The 21,881-nt window shown below is 28.2% G+C and overlaps 4 protein-coding genes and 1 pseudogene across 4 annotated transcripts in view; 3 read left to right on the forward strand and 2 right to left on the reverse strand.

Annotated features, from left to right (window-relative positions):
• Positions 1-722: 722 nt before the first annotated feature.
• On the reverse strand, positions 723-7,043 carry LOC145186887 (crk-like protein). The gene is made up of 8 exons (XM_090095212.1): positions 6,917-7,043; positions 5,645-5,764; positions 3,340-3,481; positions 3,074-3,172; positions 2,662-2,790; positions 2,403-2,513; positions 2,214-2,309; positions 723-2,137 (listed from the first exon to the last, which is right to left on the reverse strand). The coding sequence occupies exons 1-8, from the start codon at positions 6,940-6,942 to the stop codon at positions 1,976-1,978; spliced, it is 885 nt and encodes a 294-aa protein (XP_089951338.1). The 5' UTR covers positions 6,943-7,043; the 3' UTR covers positions 723-1,975.
• A 6,234-nt stretch (positions 7,044-13,277) lies between these two features.
• Positions 13,278-21,881, forward strand: part of LOC149885185 (uncharacterized) — a 47,869-nt gene continuing 39,265 nt past the window's right edge. The window contains exon 1 of the mRNA XM_090095177.1: positions 13,278-13,386. The gene's annotated coding sequence lies outside the window, so the exon portion shown is untranslated. The remainder of the gene's footprint in view (positions 13,387-21,881) is intronic.
• Positions 16,273-16,858, reverse strand: LOC149885186 (uncharacterized; annotated as a pseudogene).
• Positions 17,498-19,177, forward strand: LOC149885187 (zinc finger BED domain-containing protein 4-like). The gene has a single exon (XM_090094646.1). The coding sequence runs from the start codon at positions 17,498-17,500 to the stop codon at positions 19,175-19,177; it is 1,680 nt and encodes a 559-aa protein (XP_089950772.1).
• Positions 19,215-21,862, forward strand: LOC149885188 (uncharacterized). Its single transcript, XM_090095191.1, has 2 exons — positions 19,215-19,582; positions 19,724-21,862. The coding sequence occupies exons 1-2, from the start codon at positions 19,225-19,227 to the stop codon at positions 21,313-21,315; spliced, it is 1,950 nt and encodes a 649-aa protein (XP_089951317.1). The 5' UTR covers positions 19,215-19,224; the 3' UTR covers positions 21,316-21,862.

Consider the following 21,881-nt stretch of genomic DNA (forward strand, 5'->3'; position numbering starts at 1 on the left):
ATTCTTCTAATTTGAACAAAAAAATCAGATTGCAATTTTTTTTTTTTTTTTTAATATATTTGAAATATATAAAGTTAAATAAAAATTATCTTAAAAGTAAATATAGACTTTTACTTAGATTAAAAAGTCTCCATTTTTACTAAATAAAAATCTTTCATTTTGCAAATTTCTTTAAAAATGATATTAAAGTTTTTTAACTTTTCTTATCCATGAAATATAAAATATAACTTATATGAAAAAACAGTTTTTACTTTTTAAATAAATAATCATTTTAATCTATTAATATCAAAAAAAGGGCACTATTTTTACAAAAAAGTTGTGAGGGGTTCATAGCCATTTGTTTTGAGTCACTGCAGCGTCTGCACAACGTAAAAACCCCTCATTGTTGTCAACCTCATTGTTGTTGCTAATTGTCAACAAAATTAATCTGCTTAAGTGTGAATGAGAAACGAAAAATAAATAAAAAAATTTTTTTAATTTTAAATTACAGTTGTATTAAATTGTAATCTTTCTGCAAAAGCTTCGTGTCATTCTTTTTAGCTACCGATGTTACAAAAATTGGTCAATCTTTTTCAATATAGCCTGCACTTGATTTTCAATGAATTTGTGTTAACATTTACCTAATCATTCAAAAGTAATTTTGTAAAAATTAAAAACTTTGAATGGCTGAAGGTTGGGTCTGAAGGTCGATTTTTTTAAGAATGAAAAATTTAAGATGTCTGAAAAGAAACTGCATCTTCTTTTAACAATTAAATTTACTAACTTGAAAAGTCTGTAAACTTTATTCACTAATCTGCCGGGTCCGATTTCGTTGTGTTCCAATAACCAAATCAAATACAGAATTTGATATAAAACAAAAGTGGAAACATAATGCAATAAAAAGCAGGTAAAATTTATAAAATTATTTTCAAAAATTATCGAAAGAGATTTACAAATTTACAATATAACAAGGAAAATATTTATCACAGCAGCATCGAGAAGAACGACTGACGAATACAATGTAAAATAACGCTATTAAAATATAAAAAAACAAAAAAAAACAAAAAAACAAGCAAAAAAAAAAACAAGAAAATTTTTTATCAAATTCTATTTGTAGCTAAAAAGATAACTTTGTTGCGATGTTATACCGAGTTTGCAAAACCCTACAAAATCTCGCAACAGCTACATATATTTACTCTTTTAGAGGAAGTTAGCTTTGATCGAGCGCGAAACAGAAAAAAAAGATCATTAAACGCTTCGCATGTTGAAAAGTAGGATCTTCTTTGAATGAACCTGGAAAATATACGGACGCAAAAGTAAAAAAGAATTAACTAAGAAATCGATCGTAATAATTATATCATATAAACTACCGTACAAAAAAAAAATGAAAATAAAAAAACACAATCAAAACTGGTACCAAAAGCATTTTTCACTTCAAAACTGTTTGTTATATTATTTTTCCCAATAAATTTCTAGTATATAATATTATTTCGAACACACTTTTTTTTTTTTTATCAGACCAACATATTTTTTAAATATGTAAACTTTAAAATCAACAAAGGTTAAAATGACAGTGAGGAAAATAGATGAAAATAATTGTTAATATTTATAGCAATCCAGTTCAAAGTATAAAAATAAAATAAATTGCATCAACAATTGACCCGAAACGCAGCTCTAATTACTAGCTAGCTAAGAGTCCACACATCATTTCAGTTTTGGTATGTTTTTTGCTTCGTTGGCTTCTGATAATAACAAGAAACAATTAAACTTAACAATGTCGAGCATCGAAAAATGAGAGATTGAGTGAAACTGCAGAAATAGAAAAACAGCACCAATCGCTAAACTAAAGGAGCTTAAAGCAAACCAGGAATCCGAGTTGACGATTCACACGTTCAATAATAGAAAGCTCACAGATATACGATTCTTTTCTCCAGGACAAGGAGGTCAGAGAGATTCCAGACCTCTTGATAATATATAACTTACTTTAACTATATCATTAATTTTGGATAAGAGCAGCTTTCCATGCAGCAATGTCTTGCGGCTTATTAGAGATTACTTTGACGTAAGTGAAAGGAAATATTCCTTTTTTACCGTTCGTTAGCTGGCCCTCCCATGTCCCATCTTCACGCATACTTTGGACTAAAATGCGATCACCTTTCTAAAAAACAAACCAAATAAAAAGAAGTTGGAAGAACAAGTTTGTTTAAAAAACAAAAATAGGCATTAAAATTTACTTGAAATTTCAACTCATAAGGATCGTATATGGTTGGAGTTCGGTCTTGCATAGCCTCAGCTATAACTGGTACAGTTGATGAGCTGGCTGTTGGCGTCTGTTTTTGAATTTAAAGCAAAAAAATAAAAAATAAAACAAAACAATTTGATTATAAACATAAAATTAAGTAGGAACTGAAAAGAAAAAATACCTCAATATTTGCCGGTGAAGTATAACCACCTCCTCCACTATGAATAGAGGATCTTTGAGATCTTGTACTAGGTGAACTACTGCTTACTGGGTATGAAAGCCGATTTTGTAACTAAAAGATTAAAATATTTAGCTTTAATGTTAAAATAACTTGTGATTTCTATATCTATTTCTATTCTTTTTTCTTTTTAACAAACATAATTATCAAAAATAAATCTTCAAAAGGTATAAGATAAAATTCTTTTCAGGAAAAAAATTACCAATTCTACATAATTTGCAGGTATCATTCCTTCTTTTCCCATACTGTCTCTTGCCATCCACCATTGCTGCTCTTCTTTTTTCAGCACAGTCAGAATATCATTTTTCTTAAAAGGAAGGTCTTCAGGGTCCTACAGAAAAATAACTGTTATTTTTATATATGTATACATATTTCTGTTATCTCTGTTAAAAGAGAATCTCTGTCACATCTTCTGTTATAGAGTTTAGTTAGGGAAGTTGTTAAAGGAACTTTTTGGTCATTTGAGACAAGACAAAAAACAAGTTATCTCTGTTAAAAGAGAATCTCTGTCACATCTTCTATTATAGAGTTTAGTTAGGGAAATTGTTAAAGGAACTTTTTGGTCATTTGAGACAAGAAAAAATTTTTTTAATATAAAACAGTATAAAACTAACATTTCCTGGGAAGTTGTATCTGGCTTTAACTTTAATTTCTTGTGGTTGAGGAGTAAAATTTAGACTCACAGCTGGCGTTGATTCCACAACACGAGGTGCCTGAAAAAGAAAATCAGTTACAGATTATTTGAAAATTTAATTTATGATATTAAATGGATGAGGATTTGTCTTTATTTTTAAAAAAATATCTAAATTTTTTTTATATACTGATTATCTGTAAAACTACATATAGGAAAATAAAAATGAAAAAATTTTAAAACACTTACAGATTCTACAAGAGTGGTTGTGTCTAGAAAATGTCTTTTGTAAAATTCCACAATTTCAGGAAGATCATTAAATGTCTGGTCACCTATTTGATACTGAGAATTTTTGTTTGTAATAATATAATGACTCACTTTGTTGTTTTCACTAAAGGGAAAAAAATTATAACCAACAGTAATCTGAAAAATATATAGAAAAATAATAAACTACAAAATATGAAAAATAAACTAAAAAAAAAATCTAAAGAAATAAACATGTGCAAAACTACCTTTCTTACTAATCTTAAGAAATAATTTTTTTTTTTATGGCTGAACAGCAACTGTTATCTTACAAACATTTTTGAATTTAAAAAAATCAAACATTCAGATTAATCTTTTAACATTGAAGCATTCCCTGAATCCATGTAACTTATGTAAAGCTCAGGATATTAGGTATACATGCATCTATAAAACAGCTTACATATAATTATTATAGGACTTTGATATGAGTTACATGATGCCAAAAAACTTATTTCACAGTTCAGTTAGAAATCAATTTATTCAAAATCCTAACTCTTTTGAAAATCAGGAAAGTATGAGACTTTATATTTAACAAACTTTTGACTGTTTTGTTTTTTTTTTAAAAAAGAATGTAAAGTGTTATTTTTCTAAGTGTTATAAAAAAGTGAATTTTAATTCAAAAAATTATTTTCTTCAAATGGTATGTGGGCTTTGAAAACAAATAACTTGTATAATTTAATTTAGCAAATTTATATAAAAAGAAAAAATAAAAAGACTGGAAGGTTTTTTTTTATATTCAGTTACAAAAAAAAAAAAGAAACTTGAAGCTAGTTTTAATTCAAAATTCTTTCCTAAAACCAACTGTTAATGATGGCTACTTTATAAATGTAAGTTATGTTAACTAATGTTTATTCTCTTTGAATAAAATTTCAAAGAGAATAAACATTAGTTATGTTAACTAATGTTTATTCTCTTTGAAAATTCATAACAATATCAATATTAATAAGTTTGGTCACTTTTAAAGATTTTTATGAGATTTTAAGAAAATCAGAAAGTTAATATTCAAATATATGGATTAAAAAGCAGTATATGAGCAATTAAGTGCTAGATATAAGTATAAAGGTTGGCAGCTACAGAATTTACAACAGAGAAATAGCAAGATTTTCAATTTGTAAAAACTACAAAAGAAATACTCTTAAAACTCATAACAAGATAGGTTGTATAAATTGTTATTCAGGGTCTAAAACGTCCCCAAAAAACACAATAAATGTAAAAACAATCTTAATTTCAAGGTTAAGTTATTATGAACTTGTAGAAGCAAGAAATTTTAAGCAAGAAAAGCAACTTTGATGTAACAGACACAGAAAGCAAGGTTTTTGTGAAATGATTTATATTTGAAAAGTATAGCAATTGCTTTGTTATGCAAATGTTGCAAGATGGCTACATGATATCATCATCAGGCAGGGTGATCATAATAATAGGTGAGCTGAACATAGTATTATTATTATTATTATTATTGTTATTATTATTATTATTATCATCATTATTATTATTATTATTATTATTATTACTATTATTATTATTATTATTATTATTATTATTATTATTATTATTATTATTATTATTATTATTATTATTATTATTATTATTATTATTATTATTATTATTATTATTATTACTATTATATTATTATTATTATTATTATTTTCAAATTCAGCTTGGATTTAAATTATTAGATTTGAACCCAAACTAAATTTAAAACAAAAGTAATGGATAGGTTGCAATTTTGTTGTTGTTTCACCTACATTCGTTTAGCTTTTGATCATTAAAAATGTCTAACAATGATACATTCAATCATATGCATGTTTTGAATACTTTAGTATATTGCTATGCTCTATTTTAACAGGAATTTGCAAGATTAAATGTTAACTTACTAGAAAATTGACATCACAATTTTATGATAATGACATTTGTGCTTGGTAAGAAAATGTATTAGCAAAGTTCTCAAAACTGCATCGATTAAAACTCCAAACTTTATGTTTTAAATACGGAACTAAAACTATTTATTTTATCATGCATTTTTATGAAATAAATAAATAAGCATTAAACTTAACATTTGAAGTTTTAATGGTACTGAAAGCCACAGGGCATTAAAATATAGCATTTTGAATTATAACAGTATGGTATTTTAAATTACAATTTAAGAACAAGAAGAACTTTTAAAATAATACTATTAACTAAATCAATAATTTAATCAGTTCTCATTTTATTTTATTTAAATAAACTATATTTTAAAAAAAGTTGTATATACCTGACAGAAAGAACATAGCCTCCTTTACAAGAAGAACTGTCACGCACAAGAAAATATCCAGGTTTCTGTGTCATAAGAATGCTTTCACATGCAGATCTATTAATATCACCATGGTACCAACTACAAATAAAAACTCGTATAAATTTTCAACGTTATTTTAAATCAATTCTAAAATGAACAACCTCAATTTAAGCAATCATTTTTTTCAAATTAATACAAAAATTTTATATTGAAGATTTAGCATCATAAAAACTAACATAAAGATTAGAGAGTTATTTCACATAAAATAATTATCTTTTTATAAGTTGTAATGATTGAGTTTGGATGATTATTATACTATAAACTAAACTTTTAAACTCAGTTAAGTACTATGCCATTAGCCCAACCATGGATTTCTCTAAATAGTACACTTCTTTCCTCATAATCCTTTTTTCCTAGTTATTTTTTCTGTATGACTCATTTTTTAAGAGAAAAAATCCTCAAACAAAAATGCAAGGACAAATCTAATCAAAGTTCGTAATTCAAATTAAAAACTGAGAGTATTTATAATTTATCATAACTCATATCTTTTCATCAGCTTTTTATAAAATTTTGATCCGTTGTAAAATGTTAAAACCTTTTAAAAATACTAGATAAAAATAACAAAATATGACAGAATAAGAGTACCATGTAAATAAGTATCAGTAGAAGAATTTTGAAACTAAACAGTTTAAAATTCTTTTAACCACAAGTTTAAAACTAAAAAGAACATGATAGTACTTTCTGTTGTCTAGTAACAAGTTTTTATTTAATGTCACTAACAACTACTTTACTAGTCTCTTTTATTTTCTTTAAGAGTTAATTTTTGTTGATACTATGTTTCTAATTTTAAATAAACACAGAGCTGAAAAACTCAGAAAACTTTTCCTTTTCACTTAAAGCATCACAACTTGATAAGATATAAACACTTGCAAAGTAAATCTAATTCTACATCAAGCTACAACTTTTGTTTTACCTTTTATTAAACAGCGTTTTAAAAGAACTAGCTATGATCAAGATCTGTATTTAACTAATTATCCAACACCTAGATTATTTTACATCTACAAAAAATTATTTTAAAAAATATTCATGAAAAAACTTTTGTTCTTTCTAGTCAGCTAAATAATTAAAATTAGAGATTGCTATTATTAGGAAAAGTAAATCTCTACTAAGGTTACTATGAAACTCTATAACAACCTTTGATATAATTTAAAAAAAAAAAAAGTAGTTACATGAGAAAAATAAAAAATTGACCTATACATGTACAAACGATCAGCCATTCTATAAATCCACTAATGTATTGGCAAAGATGTTAGCTGATAAAGATTTCCCCCATTGACTACTTGTATTTATTTGTATTACACTGAAATAAAGGTGTTTGTATATATATATGTGTGTGTGTATATATATATATGTATACATACATACATATATATATATATATATATATATATATATATATATATATATATATATATATATATATATATATACACACACACACACACACAGACACATATAAAATAGTAAAGTTCATATATAATATATATATATTACTATTTGAGGAAAAAGACCTAATTAACTCCACATCCCCATTTATGATTAAACTATTTCTTAGATTCTAAGCTAAAAATGTACTGGTTATTTTTGATGTAGGTTTTTTTTATTAGCATGATTACAGAAAATCTTTCTTTTTTTTTTTTTTTTTTCTCATAGTTAAAACTCGAGAACTTCAGCTAATCACAAGTACACTCGCAAAATCTATTTTAATAAAGCAAGAGCACTAAAAAATTGTTCCCTTTTATTATTATGTAAAAAAAGATAAGGGAAACACAATCATTAAAAGAAAAAAACAAGCTCTCAAATCAACATTTTGTTTAAACACCAGATCGGCATGAATTTAGTATGATTTATATTTCGTTGATACATTAGGGACTTTTAAGCGCCCTTTCCATCTGTAAAATTTCGTCTTAGAAAACCAAGTAAATTTTGTGTAAATACGCATGCGTATATTTATGATCCATGTTTGCTTTTAATCAAGAACACCATATGGTGCTTACATCACTAGGTCATAATTGAACTTAAGATTAACAAGAAATATTTTTGTTTTAAATTCTATTGTCTGCTTAAGCTATGCGTTAAGTTTCTTACGCTAAAGTTTTCTTTCAACAGCTTTGTATTCTTTGTTTCTTGAATCTTTCAGGAGTAAATTGACCGAAGGAACCTGAAGGTATTTAGGCTTGTCGGATAATAAACCATACCTCTTAAAAGTTATATGAAATTTTAAGTTCAACTTTTCTTTCCTCTTTTTTTAATGTTAAAATTTTAGTCATATCCGGTTGGCAAAAAATCAGCACGATTTTTCCTTTTTGTAAGTTTATGAGAGCCAGCGTAAGTTCGGCCATGGTGTCAGAACATTTCTCTTTTTACTTTAAAGGTAAGTTTTTTCATAAAACTTAAATACTGCATCTTTAAAAAAATTTTTTAAAAATTGTATTATTATAAATCGTTTATTTTGTTTCTAAAAAAATATGTGTAGATTATAGAATAATATGTTGATGAGTTTAAAACAACGATCAGCATTGGTATCGTTTAATAAGATCCACTTAAATATCTTAATAAAACCCACTTAAATATGTTGGATTTATAACTGGTTAAACAATTCTAATTTAATTCTTGAATCGAATTTTTTTTTTATTTGCTGTTGTTGTTTTGTTTTTTTTTTGACATTTTAAGTAGAAGTGTCTGGAAAAATATTGAAAAGGATTGTTTAAGAGGAAAATATATTAATAATTCATTAAAGGATGCATTTTAGAAAATGAATTGTGTCAAAGGGAGGTTTCATCAAAGTATCCTCCGAAGGATTCTTACATTTCATTTGTTTCCAGGATCAAAATTAAATTAAATAAAAGATTTTAAATAAAGAAAATAAAATTAAAGAGAAACTTTATTAAAATGTTCTTCTAAATTTTATAGGAAGCAAAATTTCTTTCTTTCTTAGCAGTATTTTTTCCAGGGACCTTATAAACCACTGGACGCTAATGAGGACGCAGATTTCTTTTCTTTAAATTTTGAAAAATTTAAACAAATTTTAATTGAAGAAATATTACGAAGTAATGATTTAGCAAATTTAATGACAATATAATTTTTAATTTATTACAAGTTAAAATTTAGGCGGATCTAGAGTGGTGCCAGTTACCCTTTGAAAAAAATTAGATGTATCTGCTTGAACCCTTTATATAATGACCTATTTTGTACTTCCACATAATTTAACCAAAATGCAGTGGTTTGTCAACTATAATTTTATTGAAATGAATTTTTTTTTAATTTAGTTTATATTATAAAGTTTATTTTACTTTAAAAATATAAATTGTAAAATCACCTATATGCAGAGAGAATTCATTTCAACCCCACATAAATCATATTATTTCACCTCCACATTTAATCATATTAATCTCGATATCTGCTAATATCGATATTATTGAGCTAATGAGATTAATGTCGATATTATCGATATTAGCAGTTGGCTTTTTCTTAGACGAGAGAAGTCTATTATGGTTCCAAGTTCTTAGAAACCTTATTATTTGCAGAGAGAAAATTTTTTTTGTCGTATAAATGCAAAATTCTAAAAAATTGTTATAACCGGATTAATAGGGCAACTTGAGAGATTGCTCTAAGGGCTCGAACCCAGAGCATTGAGGTTTCGAGGTTTTTTTTCGCTTTCGATTTCGGTTTTCTATTGACCCGTAAATATTTTTATTTTGTTTTACTCAGCTAAAACTTGAAAAGCCTAATACAGAAAAAAAAAAATTATCTTGAATCATTTTCTTTCTTATTATTTAACATTTATTTACGGTTAGAACAGTTTTGATTTCAATGGATGACTGGTGTTTATTGGGTAAACGTTACTATTAAGAAAATGTTTAACGATGTTTCAGCCGTAAGAATTCCTAGATTCTTATAAATACTTAAGGATTGTCCGTTGATTTTTTGTTTCATTTGAAATTTTTGACTTTTGTTTATTTATTTCTTTGAATTTTTTCATTACTGAAATATAGATCTCATCAAGCTGCTCTTCCACAAAATAGTAAAACGAAGATTAGGGCAGGCTGCTGCATTTGTTCTCTTCAATCTGTAAAAAAAAGTTTGATGAATAATGTAAAATTTTATATTACGACGGAAAAACATATATCGCAAATAAATAGTAGTCAGCATTAAAAAAAAAAAATTAATTATACAAAAAAAAAAAAATTTTAGTATTGCGATTAAAGCATTTAACAAATGATCTTACCTAAATGAAGAAGTTACGTAAAGAATTGAATGAGCTAAACTAACGTTTTCTCTTTAAAAATTTTGAAATGAATTTCTCTTATTTATTACGAAATGCATTAAACCCTCAGCAGATGAGGATTTTATTGTCGTGGGGTGAGCGATGTTTCTTTTAGAGTTCTTTTTACACTAGAAGTCAATCAATTTTAGTTGCAGTTTCTTGGTTGTTTACGAATCAGGGTGAAAACGATTCCAAAGTTTTTTTTTTTGTTAATGTTGCTTTTTTTTCAAGGTTTTGATTATTCATTGAAAAAATCAGTGGAAATTAGCAATTGTTTTAAAATTTCAGCTGAACCTATCCAAAATAAATCCAGAGATCCTTCGATTTCTCTAATTGCTGTAGTTATTTATATAAGATTTTTTTTTACACTTGGCTTTTTACCCATGATTTTAAGCAAGTTATAACATTTATACACTTTCTAATGTAATAATATCTTTTTTCCTTAAAGTTGAAATGAATTTCCTTTCGAAAATGATTGCGAAGATCATTTTTAAGCTTTTCACCATAAGGATTTATCCATAAGGATTTTGCCATAATGATTTTACCACAAGAAATTTACCATAAGGTAATCATAGCTGTCTGCATTCTCCGAGCAAAAAGCTCAACATTGTTTAAAAAGAGATTTCTTTCCCTTGACCAATCAGTTTCATGGTGCGTTCAATTGAAATTAAAATAATGTTTTAAAAAAATATTTTACTTTCTTCGTCTGCTATAAATTTCGTTTTTTTAAGAAAACTTTATCAATTTAGTTTATAAAATTAAAGCCATAAAATATTGATATTAGTGATAAAAGTATAATTGATTTATTATTTATTATTAATTATAAATACTAGCAAAAGTGTTATAGTTTATAATAAGATTACACTCAGCGTATATTCAAATATTTTCGATTCCTCGGATGCAACTTTAGATTCTTATGCTGGTTTTACTTTTTAACGGACTGCTAATTCATTCAATTATGTGTATACTAAAACAAATATATATATATTTTAAATCAATTGTTTTATTATAAAATTATTTTTTTATTTTATAATCATATGACAATAATTGTATAATTATTTTTTATTTTATAATTATGTATCAATAACTGTATAGTTGTTTTAAATAAATTGTTTTATTAGAATCTTTTATTTTTCTTGTCTCTAACAAGAAAAAAAATAAATAAATAAATTAGTAGTTTTTGTTTCTTTTTGAGCTTATTCAGGAATTGAAGATGGAGATATTTGAAGAATACTCCATTTAATCCTAATATTCAGATTACGTTAAAAATTGAGCTTGATCAAAAGCCAACTATTTATTTAAACACGTTACAGCCTTGATGTTTTTCGTAAAAATCTTAAAAATGCTGTTAACGTCAACTCGATAAGCTACTTTAAGCAATAAAAGTACTTTTACATAAAAAAGCTTATCAATAAGTTACAAATGGAGTACAAAGTTTAATGGCCAATTGTTTGGGAAAGTTTAACAAACTTCATGCTTATCTCGATTATGAATGAAGTGGTCATGGCAAAACTTATATATTTTTTTGTTAATGCTTAAAAAACAATTTTGCTTTTATGAAGCGAATGTTACATAGCCGTAAACATAAAAAAGAGAGAGGCATTTTAAAGATTGGTTATGTTAACTTTTATAACTTTTAACCTCCAAGTGGCCGATAATAATTTGATTTAATGATTATTTTCGGAATTTTCTCGGAACAAAGTTTTCTGTCTCTCCGTCATTAGTGCTAGTTGGAAGGAGAAGGGAGGATGGAGGATGGGAAGTGAGCAAATCAAGGGATCACTTGTGAGCTGCTTGATCAACACGCAGAAAGAAAGCATGTTTTTTATTTACCTTAAAATTTTCTATTACATTTAATTAAAGTAAAATGATGACCTGTGGTATTTGAGTCAGTACTAGGAAAAAAGCCCACTGAAAAACTACAACCATGAAGTAATCTCCCTTCTACTAAGTAAACCATAACCTGTTATTCGAATAACTTTTCACTTATTGCATTCATTGTTGTAATGTCAAAGTTATTCTGAGAGTTCAAAGCTGTTGCTAGAATTTACAATCATATCGCAATAAATGCGTTGTACGTCATTTATTAAATAAAACAAAATTTAAATTATTTCTAATACTTGGCTTTGTAAACAAAAGAAATGGCTTCAGATTTGAATATGGTTTTAAAATTAACAATTTTCAAACGCGAACGAGGAACAAGCTAGAAAAGCGATAAAAATAAAGCGATAAAATTAAAATGCTATAAAAAAATAGAAAACCTTTTTGGAACAACCGCCAAATTAAATTTATTGCAGGCATAAGGGAATTAAAAACCATACTTTAAACCCAGAAAAAGGGACGAGAAAAAGTTAATTTTATTTTGTGGTCGGATCCCGTCGGCTACATTTCATGATCGAAGCTCTTCAACTTATCGAACACCCCTCCTCTTTGAGAAGACGAAATGTTGGTTTACTTTTTTATTTCATATTTCATTGTGAACAAAAACTTTTTAAACTCAGTGGAATTGTACAAAGAGTCAGAATAGCTAGTTCAACTATTATTTTAAAAATCTATTTGAAAGTTTCCGCGTTATCTTTTTAGTTAATATATCTTTGGATATCGAGGATAGCAAATTTCCATTGGAATATAAATTTAAAAAAGACATTTAAGCATGCCCTTTTTGTTTATGACTCATGATGTTTTGATGATAGTTCATATACTGATTTCTCTAAAGCCAGCTTTTGTCTTTTAAGTAGCTCAAGCTGCTGATATCATTTTGAGATTTGACTCCCTTTCACTCTTGAGTAAATTTTATTTAGCTAAACCATTTACGAATCAAAAAACTCAAAAATAAATGTTTATTGGTTTAACAATCAACTTGATTCATAAGGAATTACGTGCTGCAATTATGACTAGTGCGTCGACAAGCTGACGCATGATACTCTGGTTTAAACAAGTTTTTAAAGACTGCTCTTATTTGAATAACATTAACTTCTATTAAAGTATCACTACCTGTTAATTATTAAACATTAAACTTAATGTCAAAAAATAGGTTCTTAAATGTTGATTTTGCAGGAATCTAAAGATCATGTTGGTTTACATTGTTGCTCCAATTACAGATGAAACTTGTATTATCAAACATCATTTTCCTAAGTTACAAAAAATGATGTAACTGTTTCATCACAAAAAACTTAAAAAAAATAATCCATTATTTTGTCACTCAATAGGTTTTGTCGACAGTTTTTTGTTTTAAAGGTGACAGCTTTACAAATCAATGATCAGTAGCATGAAGTTGATGCAAGTCACACAGCATCATTATTAGTCGGCAATATATATTTTAAACATAGTAACTTTTCAGTAATACAATTATTTCTGATACGTTTTAAAATGTGACGGTATCATTTAGAAGGAAGTAACAGTTTTGCATTGAAATATTGAAATGTTTTTTATTTTACATGACGTTATTAATCCAACAAGCTTTTCACACTGAAGTATGATTTGTTTAATCCTTCTATCACATTTCTTTGAAAATCTACACTACTTTACTTACTGAAAAAACTTTTTGACTTCAGAAACGACACTCTAGCACAATCGTTAAAACTTTTTTTTCTTTTGTTTGAACATTTGTTGCTTCGCCATACACTATATCAATAATCATAGAAAATAAATGATTAAAAAACAAGTATTTGCATAATGACTTATTGATATTTATTAAAAGTGCTTTGAACATTTCAGCTACCTGGATAATAGTAAAATAATATGAAACAAGATCTAGGCAAGAAAGTACAAAGTTGAAAATAACTAACCATCAGAGTACTGCAATCCTATGATAATAGTTTAAAGTTTATTAAAATAGAACTTTTTATGCATTTTAAGCGATGAAAGCCCTTGGAGTAACAAATTTTAATGATGTATAAAGTTACTTAATACTTCTGAAAAAAAAAAAATTAACTGATTTTATTGAATGCTATTGTGCAATACTTTCAACGGAACAAAATAAAGAGTCGATCTAATCAGCATTATATTAATAGTATTTTTATATATTCCTAAAGTTCACAAAATGTCATCCTATTTAATACTCAACTTTTCTACAAGGTCAAACTATACTGATCGAGATTTTGAATAAAGATGCAATGCATCTTTACTCAAAATTTCTTCAATAGAAAACAAAGAATTCCTTATTTTATTTAAAAACCTACTTGCTGATGAATACCATTTGCTCGCTTAGAATCTGGTCCATCATTTATAACACAGCTGTATTCCAGTTGGGAATAATAACTAAAAAATTCCTTTGTTTAAAAACAAAATTTTCTTTTTTAATTATAAACTGTTTTAATTATAAACTAATTATAATCCAGTGAAAAAAATGTCTCTTGAATCTCCTGAAATTATAAATACTGGGAAATGAAGTATTCGTCCGCGAAGTTTATATGATGCTTTATTCTCTTTTCACAACATAAAAATTTTCTTCATTGAGTTATATTAAACGCCATCCTTTTTTTAAGACTTAGAAGGCTGAAACAAAACCACCACCTTTCTTTTTAGGACTTAGAAGGGATGGCTGGAACAAAACCACCACCTTTCTTGAATTCATTGAATCCCCGTCTTTCTTAAAACTCTACTCTTTTTCTTGAGTTTCTACTCCCTTTCTTGAATTACTACCACCTTTCTTGAGTTCCTTTAACTCAACTATCTTGAATTCGACATCTTCTAGATAGTGTTGAGCAAAAATTTGTCGTGGTGTTAAATGAAGTAAAATGGTATCCACTTTAACTTTTAGCCAACGCAAAGTTCTCTAATTCTAAGTTGATAGTCTAAAAGTTCTCATTAAAATGCTAATATTCGTCTTTTTTTTTAGTAAAAAGTTTTTTTTAAAGTTTAAGCATAAATATAAGCAAAGTAGATTTAACAAAGGTTTAACTCTTGAAAATTCTTTAACAAAAAAGAAAAGAAAAAAGAATACACTTTGACTCCATTTTGTTGATCTTTTCACAGGAGTTACTACGAACATGTGGAAACAATTTGGCATCGAACGAAATCTATATTAAATGTAATGATGGGCTCAAAAACCGTGTAATGATTCTGGACTACTTTCCAGAAATTACGTGGGTACAACGGTTTAATAAACATCGTTTCTTTCACTTATGAAGCCAAATTGCAGCAATTTATTCAGTATAAACTCGAATACAAAAATGCAAAGTGAAATGGATTCTGAAATTGTTTAATACAAATAAATACAAAACGTAGGTATGCTTTTGTTGTTATCCAATCACTTTTTTGGTCTTTTGCTATACATAAGTAAGCCTCAAGAGAAATTAAAGAAAATTACACAATATTTTAAAATAATGATTCACTTTTACTATCAAAGCTGTCCTCTTACTTTTTGTCACCACGATATTGTTTTAAAAAAGACGATTATTTGCGTTTTAACGAATTTTTTAATTTCGACTTTTTGAGGAGCAATCATAATAATCCTGTCAAAATAAACATTTCAATTTACAATAATTCGCATAAAGCTGAAAATTGGTACATACCTTTAGGAAATTATTACAAATAAAATATTTAAAGTCCCCACCGATCCCATATCTGCAAAAAAAGTTATTAAAGGTGAAAGGTTAAAAAAAATAGTTTTTTCTTTTTTTCCAATTAATGATAAGTTTTATCATAATAAATATCAATTAAAAGTATTACATCATGAAAGTATTTAATAGAATTGCCTTTATACATTTTTATAAGAACCGTTATTCCTGAGATATTGCAATTCTTGCGAAAATATATTGCGAGAAGATATTGCAAGAATATATTGCAAGAAAATATATAGCGAAAATATATAGCGAAAATATACTAAGTATAATGCGATTTTATATAAAATACATTGCAAACTAATTTTAAATGTTCTAACTTAGATCGTTTATTTTTCAAAATAACTTGCTCTAATATATAAGTCAATGACTCTGGAATATCGCTGTTAATATCTTCAAACATTTGACTTGGCGAGGGATAATTGGTATTATCAAATACCAATAATTGAATGTCCTCTCGAATGATTGCTGTCGCAGTTTTTAAAATTCGAAATCGTTTTTCTTCTTTATTTTGGCTTTTTTTCTCATACCAAGCTTGGTTAAGAATATCGCTATGATTGTCAAAAAAAACAGATAAACGTTAATTTTCCCGATTTTTTAGTGATAATAACTTTATTACCGAACTTTAATCGTGTCTTAATTGTTCTGTTATCTAAATGTGGATTTTTGCAAATATTTTTTAGTTGTTCTAATGAAAACTAGCAGTCATCGCTATTTTCAGTGTATTTAAATATTTCTTCCATCGCAACATTTGTAAATTCATCTTAAGGACGACCAATTTGTTGGTCTCAAGAAAGAATTATAACAGGTATTATGATACTTAGCCTCAGCAGCAACTAAATCAAATTCATATACAATGCGTGCAGTAACCTTTTTTATTCCTCGTCAGAACGACTCCATGCTACCTTCAGAATTGATTCTTTAAATTCAAGAGTCGCAACTTTATGAATTTTACGCCGAACTTTCTTCGCTTTCTTCTTCTCGGCCTCCTCGTTTGCTTCATCGCTGCAAAATAAGCAACATTTTTTTAAACAAAAAAGTGATTCACTTACGCGCGCTCTGGTACGAGGTGAACTATTTTCAGATGTGCTGACTTGATCTATATTGCTATCTTTTAAATGCAACAATAGTACTCTTCCGAGTATACATTTTACGGCACACCACATGAATCGTCACAGACTTCAGATCTTTCAGGTATTCATAAAACCCGTCAATTCTTTTAACAGTTGTATCAATTAAAGTCTTCATTCCGCGATCAACAACAACAGTTTCACTTGCTATTAAAAGTTTACTACATATAAAACATAGTTACGACGTTTTAATAAAAATATTAAACGGTTCCAATTGTAATAAAAAATACTGCTCGATACTCTTAACTGCAATAGAACGTTCAACGCCAAAAGTATTTCATCGTTCGTAACTTTGTTCCAAGAATTTTGGGAAGTCAGACGAGAAAAATCAGTTGAAAAAATTAGTTGAAAAAAGCATTTTTTATTGTTCTTATACAAGTTTAAAGAGAGGCCGACGAAACAGTTTATTCAAAAATACTTTTAAATAGTGAACGGAAACTTTCGGCTTCGGCCGAAGTTTCGGCCGAAGTCGAAACCGAAATTTCTGCGACAGCAATTTTTTACTTTTCCTGTTTCGGCCGAAATTTCGGTTCAAACCACAACCGAAATGAACCGAAACTTTTATAAGATTTTTTTTAAAGTCTAGATAACTTTTTTTTAATTTAGAGTGGGATCATGACGATTTCCTAATTTTAATCGTTTGTTAGTAAATCAATTTTTAACTATAACAATTGTAGAAATTTTAATTGAAGTCACGTTACATAATTGATTCAAGTTACTATTCTCAAATCATTCTTTAAATAAGTTAACATTTAAGTTAAGTAACCAAAATCAATAATTTAATCAAAGTTTCTCAGTGCTAAATTTTACAATGGAAAATAATCGAAAGAAAAGCTATTTGTGGAATCATTTTACCGTAACAGCCAGTGATTCCAAATACGCAACTTGCAATATCTGCAATTTGAAAATATCTCGTGGATCCCACAATCCAAAACTTCAATCACTTAGCGGACTTTCATCACATTTAAGAAGTCGGCATCCACAGCTTACTCTAAAAAATCTCCTAACTGAAAAAGCAATACTCACAACTACCGACAATCCTGAAAATATACCAAGTTCAGATCAGCTTGAGCCTCTTACAATTAAAAAAAGAACAATACCTTTATTTGACATCAGATCAAAACGCCAGAGGACTGAAATGCTGCAATTTACAATGCCTGGCTGGGTTGACAATATCTCAAAAATTGATTCAAATTCCGAAGAAGGTCTTAAGTTTCATAGATCTATATTTGAAATGATTATCCTCGACTTACAGCCTTGGTCAATTGTGAATAATCCGGGATTTTTACGCCATCATGCACTTTTTAAACCACACTTTGACATTGGAAGTGAGAAATACTACCGAAGCATGCTCAATCCAGCCTATGAAAAGATTAAGCTTGCAACGAAAGTTATGCTTAACGAAAAAAATGCTGAAACTATCTCCATCTCTCTGGACGCTTGGTCATCCTTTCATCATAAGTACTTGGGCATGATGGCACACTTCATTTCAGACAAATGGGAGCGGATCAAATTCTGCCTGTCATGTTCCAAGTTTGATGAAAAACATACTGCTTCAAACATTTTTCAAAGAGTTGAGAATGTTGTGAAAGAGTGGGAGCTAAAGGACAAGATCACATTCTGCTTAAGAGACAATGCTGCAAATATAAAAGCAGCTTTCAAAGAACCACAGTGTGTTTACAAGTCTGCTGGGTGTCTAAATCATTCACTTCAACTAGTGATTAAAAAAGAACTTTTTTCACTCCAGAGTGCTGTAAACTTGATAGAAAAATGTCGAAAGCTTTGCACTCATGCTTCTTTTTCAAATTCCTTCTTTGCTGAGCTTTACAAACAACAAGAGGTTCAAATGAACAATTTTGACAGGCTCGGACTCAAAAATGATGTCCCAACACGCTGGAATTTAACATATTACATGCTTGAAAGAATTCTGTACTTGAAATCAGCAATTGCTACCACGCTGCTAATCCGTCCTTCCAGCGGCATTGAGTTCACTGTACAGGATTGGAACCTGTGTGAAAAGCTGGTACACATTTTAGCGATTTTCGAAGAAGCCACCAAATTGCTCTCTGGAAAGGATGCTTGCATCAGTGCATGTATTCCAATTGTGACAACTATCCTGAAATCATTCGAAGTTCCCTCTGATGACGAAGAAGTGATTGGCATGAAAAATGCTTTAAAGAAAGCAATGGAGGCACGTTTTTTTGATTTAGAAACCATTGATCATTTTGCAATAGCAACACTTCTTGATCCCAGATACAAGCACCACTTCTTTAGATCCCAAGAAGCCTTTCAAGCTGCAAAAAAACAAGTTCTTTTGGAATTAGACAGTTCCATTTTGAGCCAAAATGAAACTACTCCTGTGATGAAAACTAAGTCTATTGAGAACACTGGGTTTTCTTCAATGATGCAAAATATAATTGCACAGTCACAAAATACAAGGTCCAAAAATCCAACTTCCAAATTGAAGAGCGTTTTTTCAAAAGGGATATAAGTCCATTTTTGCTATAGTGTAAATGGAACAAATCTAACTATAATAACATGGATAGAAAATTATTTATCCACTTTACTTTCAATATTAAAATCACCAAGTTTTTTCAAAAGGGCATAAGTCCCAGCATTAGAAAAAAGTATAGCAAAAACTTAAGTTCACGCTTGCGCAGTAGCAACTTCCGTAACAAATTTTATCTAAAAATGGTATCTAAAATAATAGATTCAGAACTGGAAATATTTTCTTACTCTCTAACCCCTGGACATGGTCGGAAAAGATCGAAAATAAGCAAAACAGGAGAGAAAAAACGCCAGAGATATTCATCTCTTGGAAAATTACCTGTCATAGCTTGTAGGCACAACAACAAAAGATGTAAAGCAGGCAATCTTGGCAACCTGGATATTGTTGGTGAGCTCAGTTGTATTACACTAGCCACTTTTGTTAGTTCAGAATTATTATAGTTAGCTATGAGTTTCAATCTATACTATGAATTTAAAATAAAAATAATTCTTTATTATATCAATCTTGACATACCAAAATTTTTTTTAGGTTTTTTCCAGAAGCTGTACAATGAAGAATTAAAAGTTAAACAGGATAATTTTCTTCTGAAGTTTGTTAAATTAACTCAAGTTAAAAGACACAGGCCAAGGAATGAATATTTTTGTTTGAGAAAACATTCAATAAACTACAGTATTGCTGACAGAAGTTGTAAAACAGTTCCAGTTTGTAAAAAAACATTTCTTTCCATAACATGTGTTGGAATAAAAAGATTGCATAATCTTATAAAATATTACTCTAAAAATGGGTGTCTGAGACCTGAAAAACGCGGAGGATTTAGACAAACGATAGGTGATAAAGAAATCACCAATTCAATAGTGAATTTTATAAGTCAATATAAAGGTTGTGTTTCACACTATGGGAGAGGGAAAAGTGTTAGAGTGTACCTTTCACCTGAATTAAATGTTGTAAAGTTATGGAGAAACTGGAAACTTCATAGAAACCAAGAAAATATGGGTATTTCATCACTTTCTAAATTTAAAAACATTTTTTACACAAAGTTTAATGTTGGATTTGGAAACCCAAGAACAGATATCTTTTCTTTTTGTGAAGCACAAAAGAAGTTGATAAGAAAAACATTTGATACAAAGTTAAAGGGAGAAGAGTTTGCTAAATATCGTCTGCACAAATTAAGAGCAAAAAAATTCTACTCTCTTATGAAAGAGAAAAATGAAAATGTCATTAAAGTGTGCTTTGACATGCAACAAAACCAACCACTTCCTAGATTAAGTGTTAGTGAAGTATTTTATGCTCGACAAATTTGGCTCTATAATTTAACATTTGTTCGACATGATCAAATAGTACAAAACAAAGATAACATTTTTATTTATACCTGGTTGGAAACTCAGAGTGGTAGAGGATCTAATGAAGTTTCTTCAGCCCTGGTTCACTATTTGTCTAAGTTGGAAAAAGATTTAATTACAGAAAGAGGAGCTAAAGTGAAATTAGATCTACATTTATTTTCTGATGCTTGTTCATCACAGAACAAAAACTTTGTTGTTTTGTGTTGTTTGAAAAATTTTGTGGAAACGAGTGTTATGTTTAATGCTGTTAAACATTTTTTTCCAATCAGGGGTCATAGTTTTTTACCTCCTGATCGAGTTTTTGGGCGTATAGAAAAAGTGGTACGCAAAAAAGAAACCATTCTTTCTCCTCTGGAATATTACAAAATATTTTCAGAGCATGGAGCAGTGCAAAAACTAGGAGAAGATTGGTTTCTTAAAGATTACCAAAAAATGGCTAAACAGATTCTTAAAAAAAAAAAGCCATTTCCAATGAGAGATCAGAAAATTATAATTTACTCTCAAAAGAAAATCGAAGTGCAAAGTGCATATTCTGCAGAGCCTTGTCTAGTTAGTTCTTTATTAAAAAAAGGACAGTTATTTGCAAAAATGACTGAAGCAATACCAAGACCATTAGAAAACAAAGTCAAAAAGGAAAAGAAAGCAGATGTAAAAAAGTTAATGGCTTTCTTTGAGGTACCATATGATGCAAAGGACTTCTATGCCTGTATTCTTGATGGTATTGAGGGAGTAATGCAGAATGATGTTGATGAGTTTGATGAAGATGAACCGTTTGTTTAAACTTAATAAAATAATTTTACTAAACTTTTGTTTTGTTTTTTTGTATTATAAAATGTTCTCTATTGTTGTCTTAAAATGAGATTGTCTAAAAATATGTACTAAAAGAATATAATATTAAATCCATTCAAATAATTTTTTGTCCCAAACATTAAGGGTTCATACGTTAATGACGTCTCTGCTGAAAGGGGTACTAATGACTTCTCTGCTGAAGGGAGTATCAGTAAATTAATTCAGATGGTAATTATTGGTAAAATTTTGAATTAAAACAAAAATGTTTAATTAAACAATTTAATTATATCATAGGCATCTTGAATTCCTTAAAAACTCTTTAACCAATGTTTGATTAACTCAATTTAGTATTTTTATGAAAATAAAAAAACTGATCTGCAGCATGCTTTGAACTGGTATGGCTGAAAACCATCGAAAAACGTTTAAAATATTTTCGCTTTTCAAGTCTCCATTAAACATATTTCTGGCATAAAACAACAGTTTTTTATTTTTTAAACAGCGTACGTATGAATTTTAAATTTTTACAAAAAAAGAAAAATCACAGAGAGGGTCTTCAC

This window comes from Hydra viridissima, unplaced genomic scaffold (genome assembly GCF_058129835.1).
Source record: "Hydra viridissima isolate aposymbiotic clone 2 unplaced genomic scaffold, HvirCarnegie_v1 scaffold_8, whole genome shotgun sequence".
In the NCBI taxonomy this organism is placed as follows: domain Eukaryota; kingdom Metazoa; phylum Cnidaria; class Hydrozoa; order Anthoathecata; family Hydridae; genus Hydra; species Hydra viridissima.

Bases quoted from the DNA above. Each gene is read 5' to 3' on its own strand.
- LOC145186887 (XM_090095212.1), bottom strand. From the start codon at position 6,942: ATGGCTGATCGTTTGTACATGTATAG. The intron at 2,791-3,073 runs GTTAGTTTTATA...ATTTTTCTGTAG, and splicing joins GATACAACTTCCCAGGAAAT to GACCCTGAAGACCTTCCTTT. The intron at 2,310-2,402 runs GTATTTTTTCTT...ATTCAAAAACAG, and splicing joins CTTCACCGGCAAATATTGAG to ACGCCAACAGCCAGCTCATC.
- LOC149885187 (XM_090094646.1), top strand. From the start codon at position 17,498: ATGGAAAATAATCGAAAGAAAAGCTATTTGTGGAATCATTTTACCGTA.
- LOC149885188 (XM_090095191.1), top strand. From the start codon at position 19,225: ATGGATAGAAAATTATTTATCCACTTTACTTTCAATATTAAAATCACC. The intron at 19,583-19,723 runs GTGAGCTCAGTT...AATTTTTTTTAG, and splicing joins TGGCAACCTGGATATTGTTG to GTTTTTTCCAGAAGCTGTAC.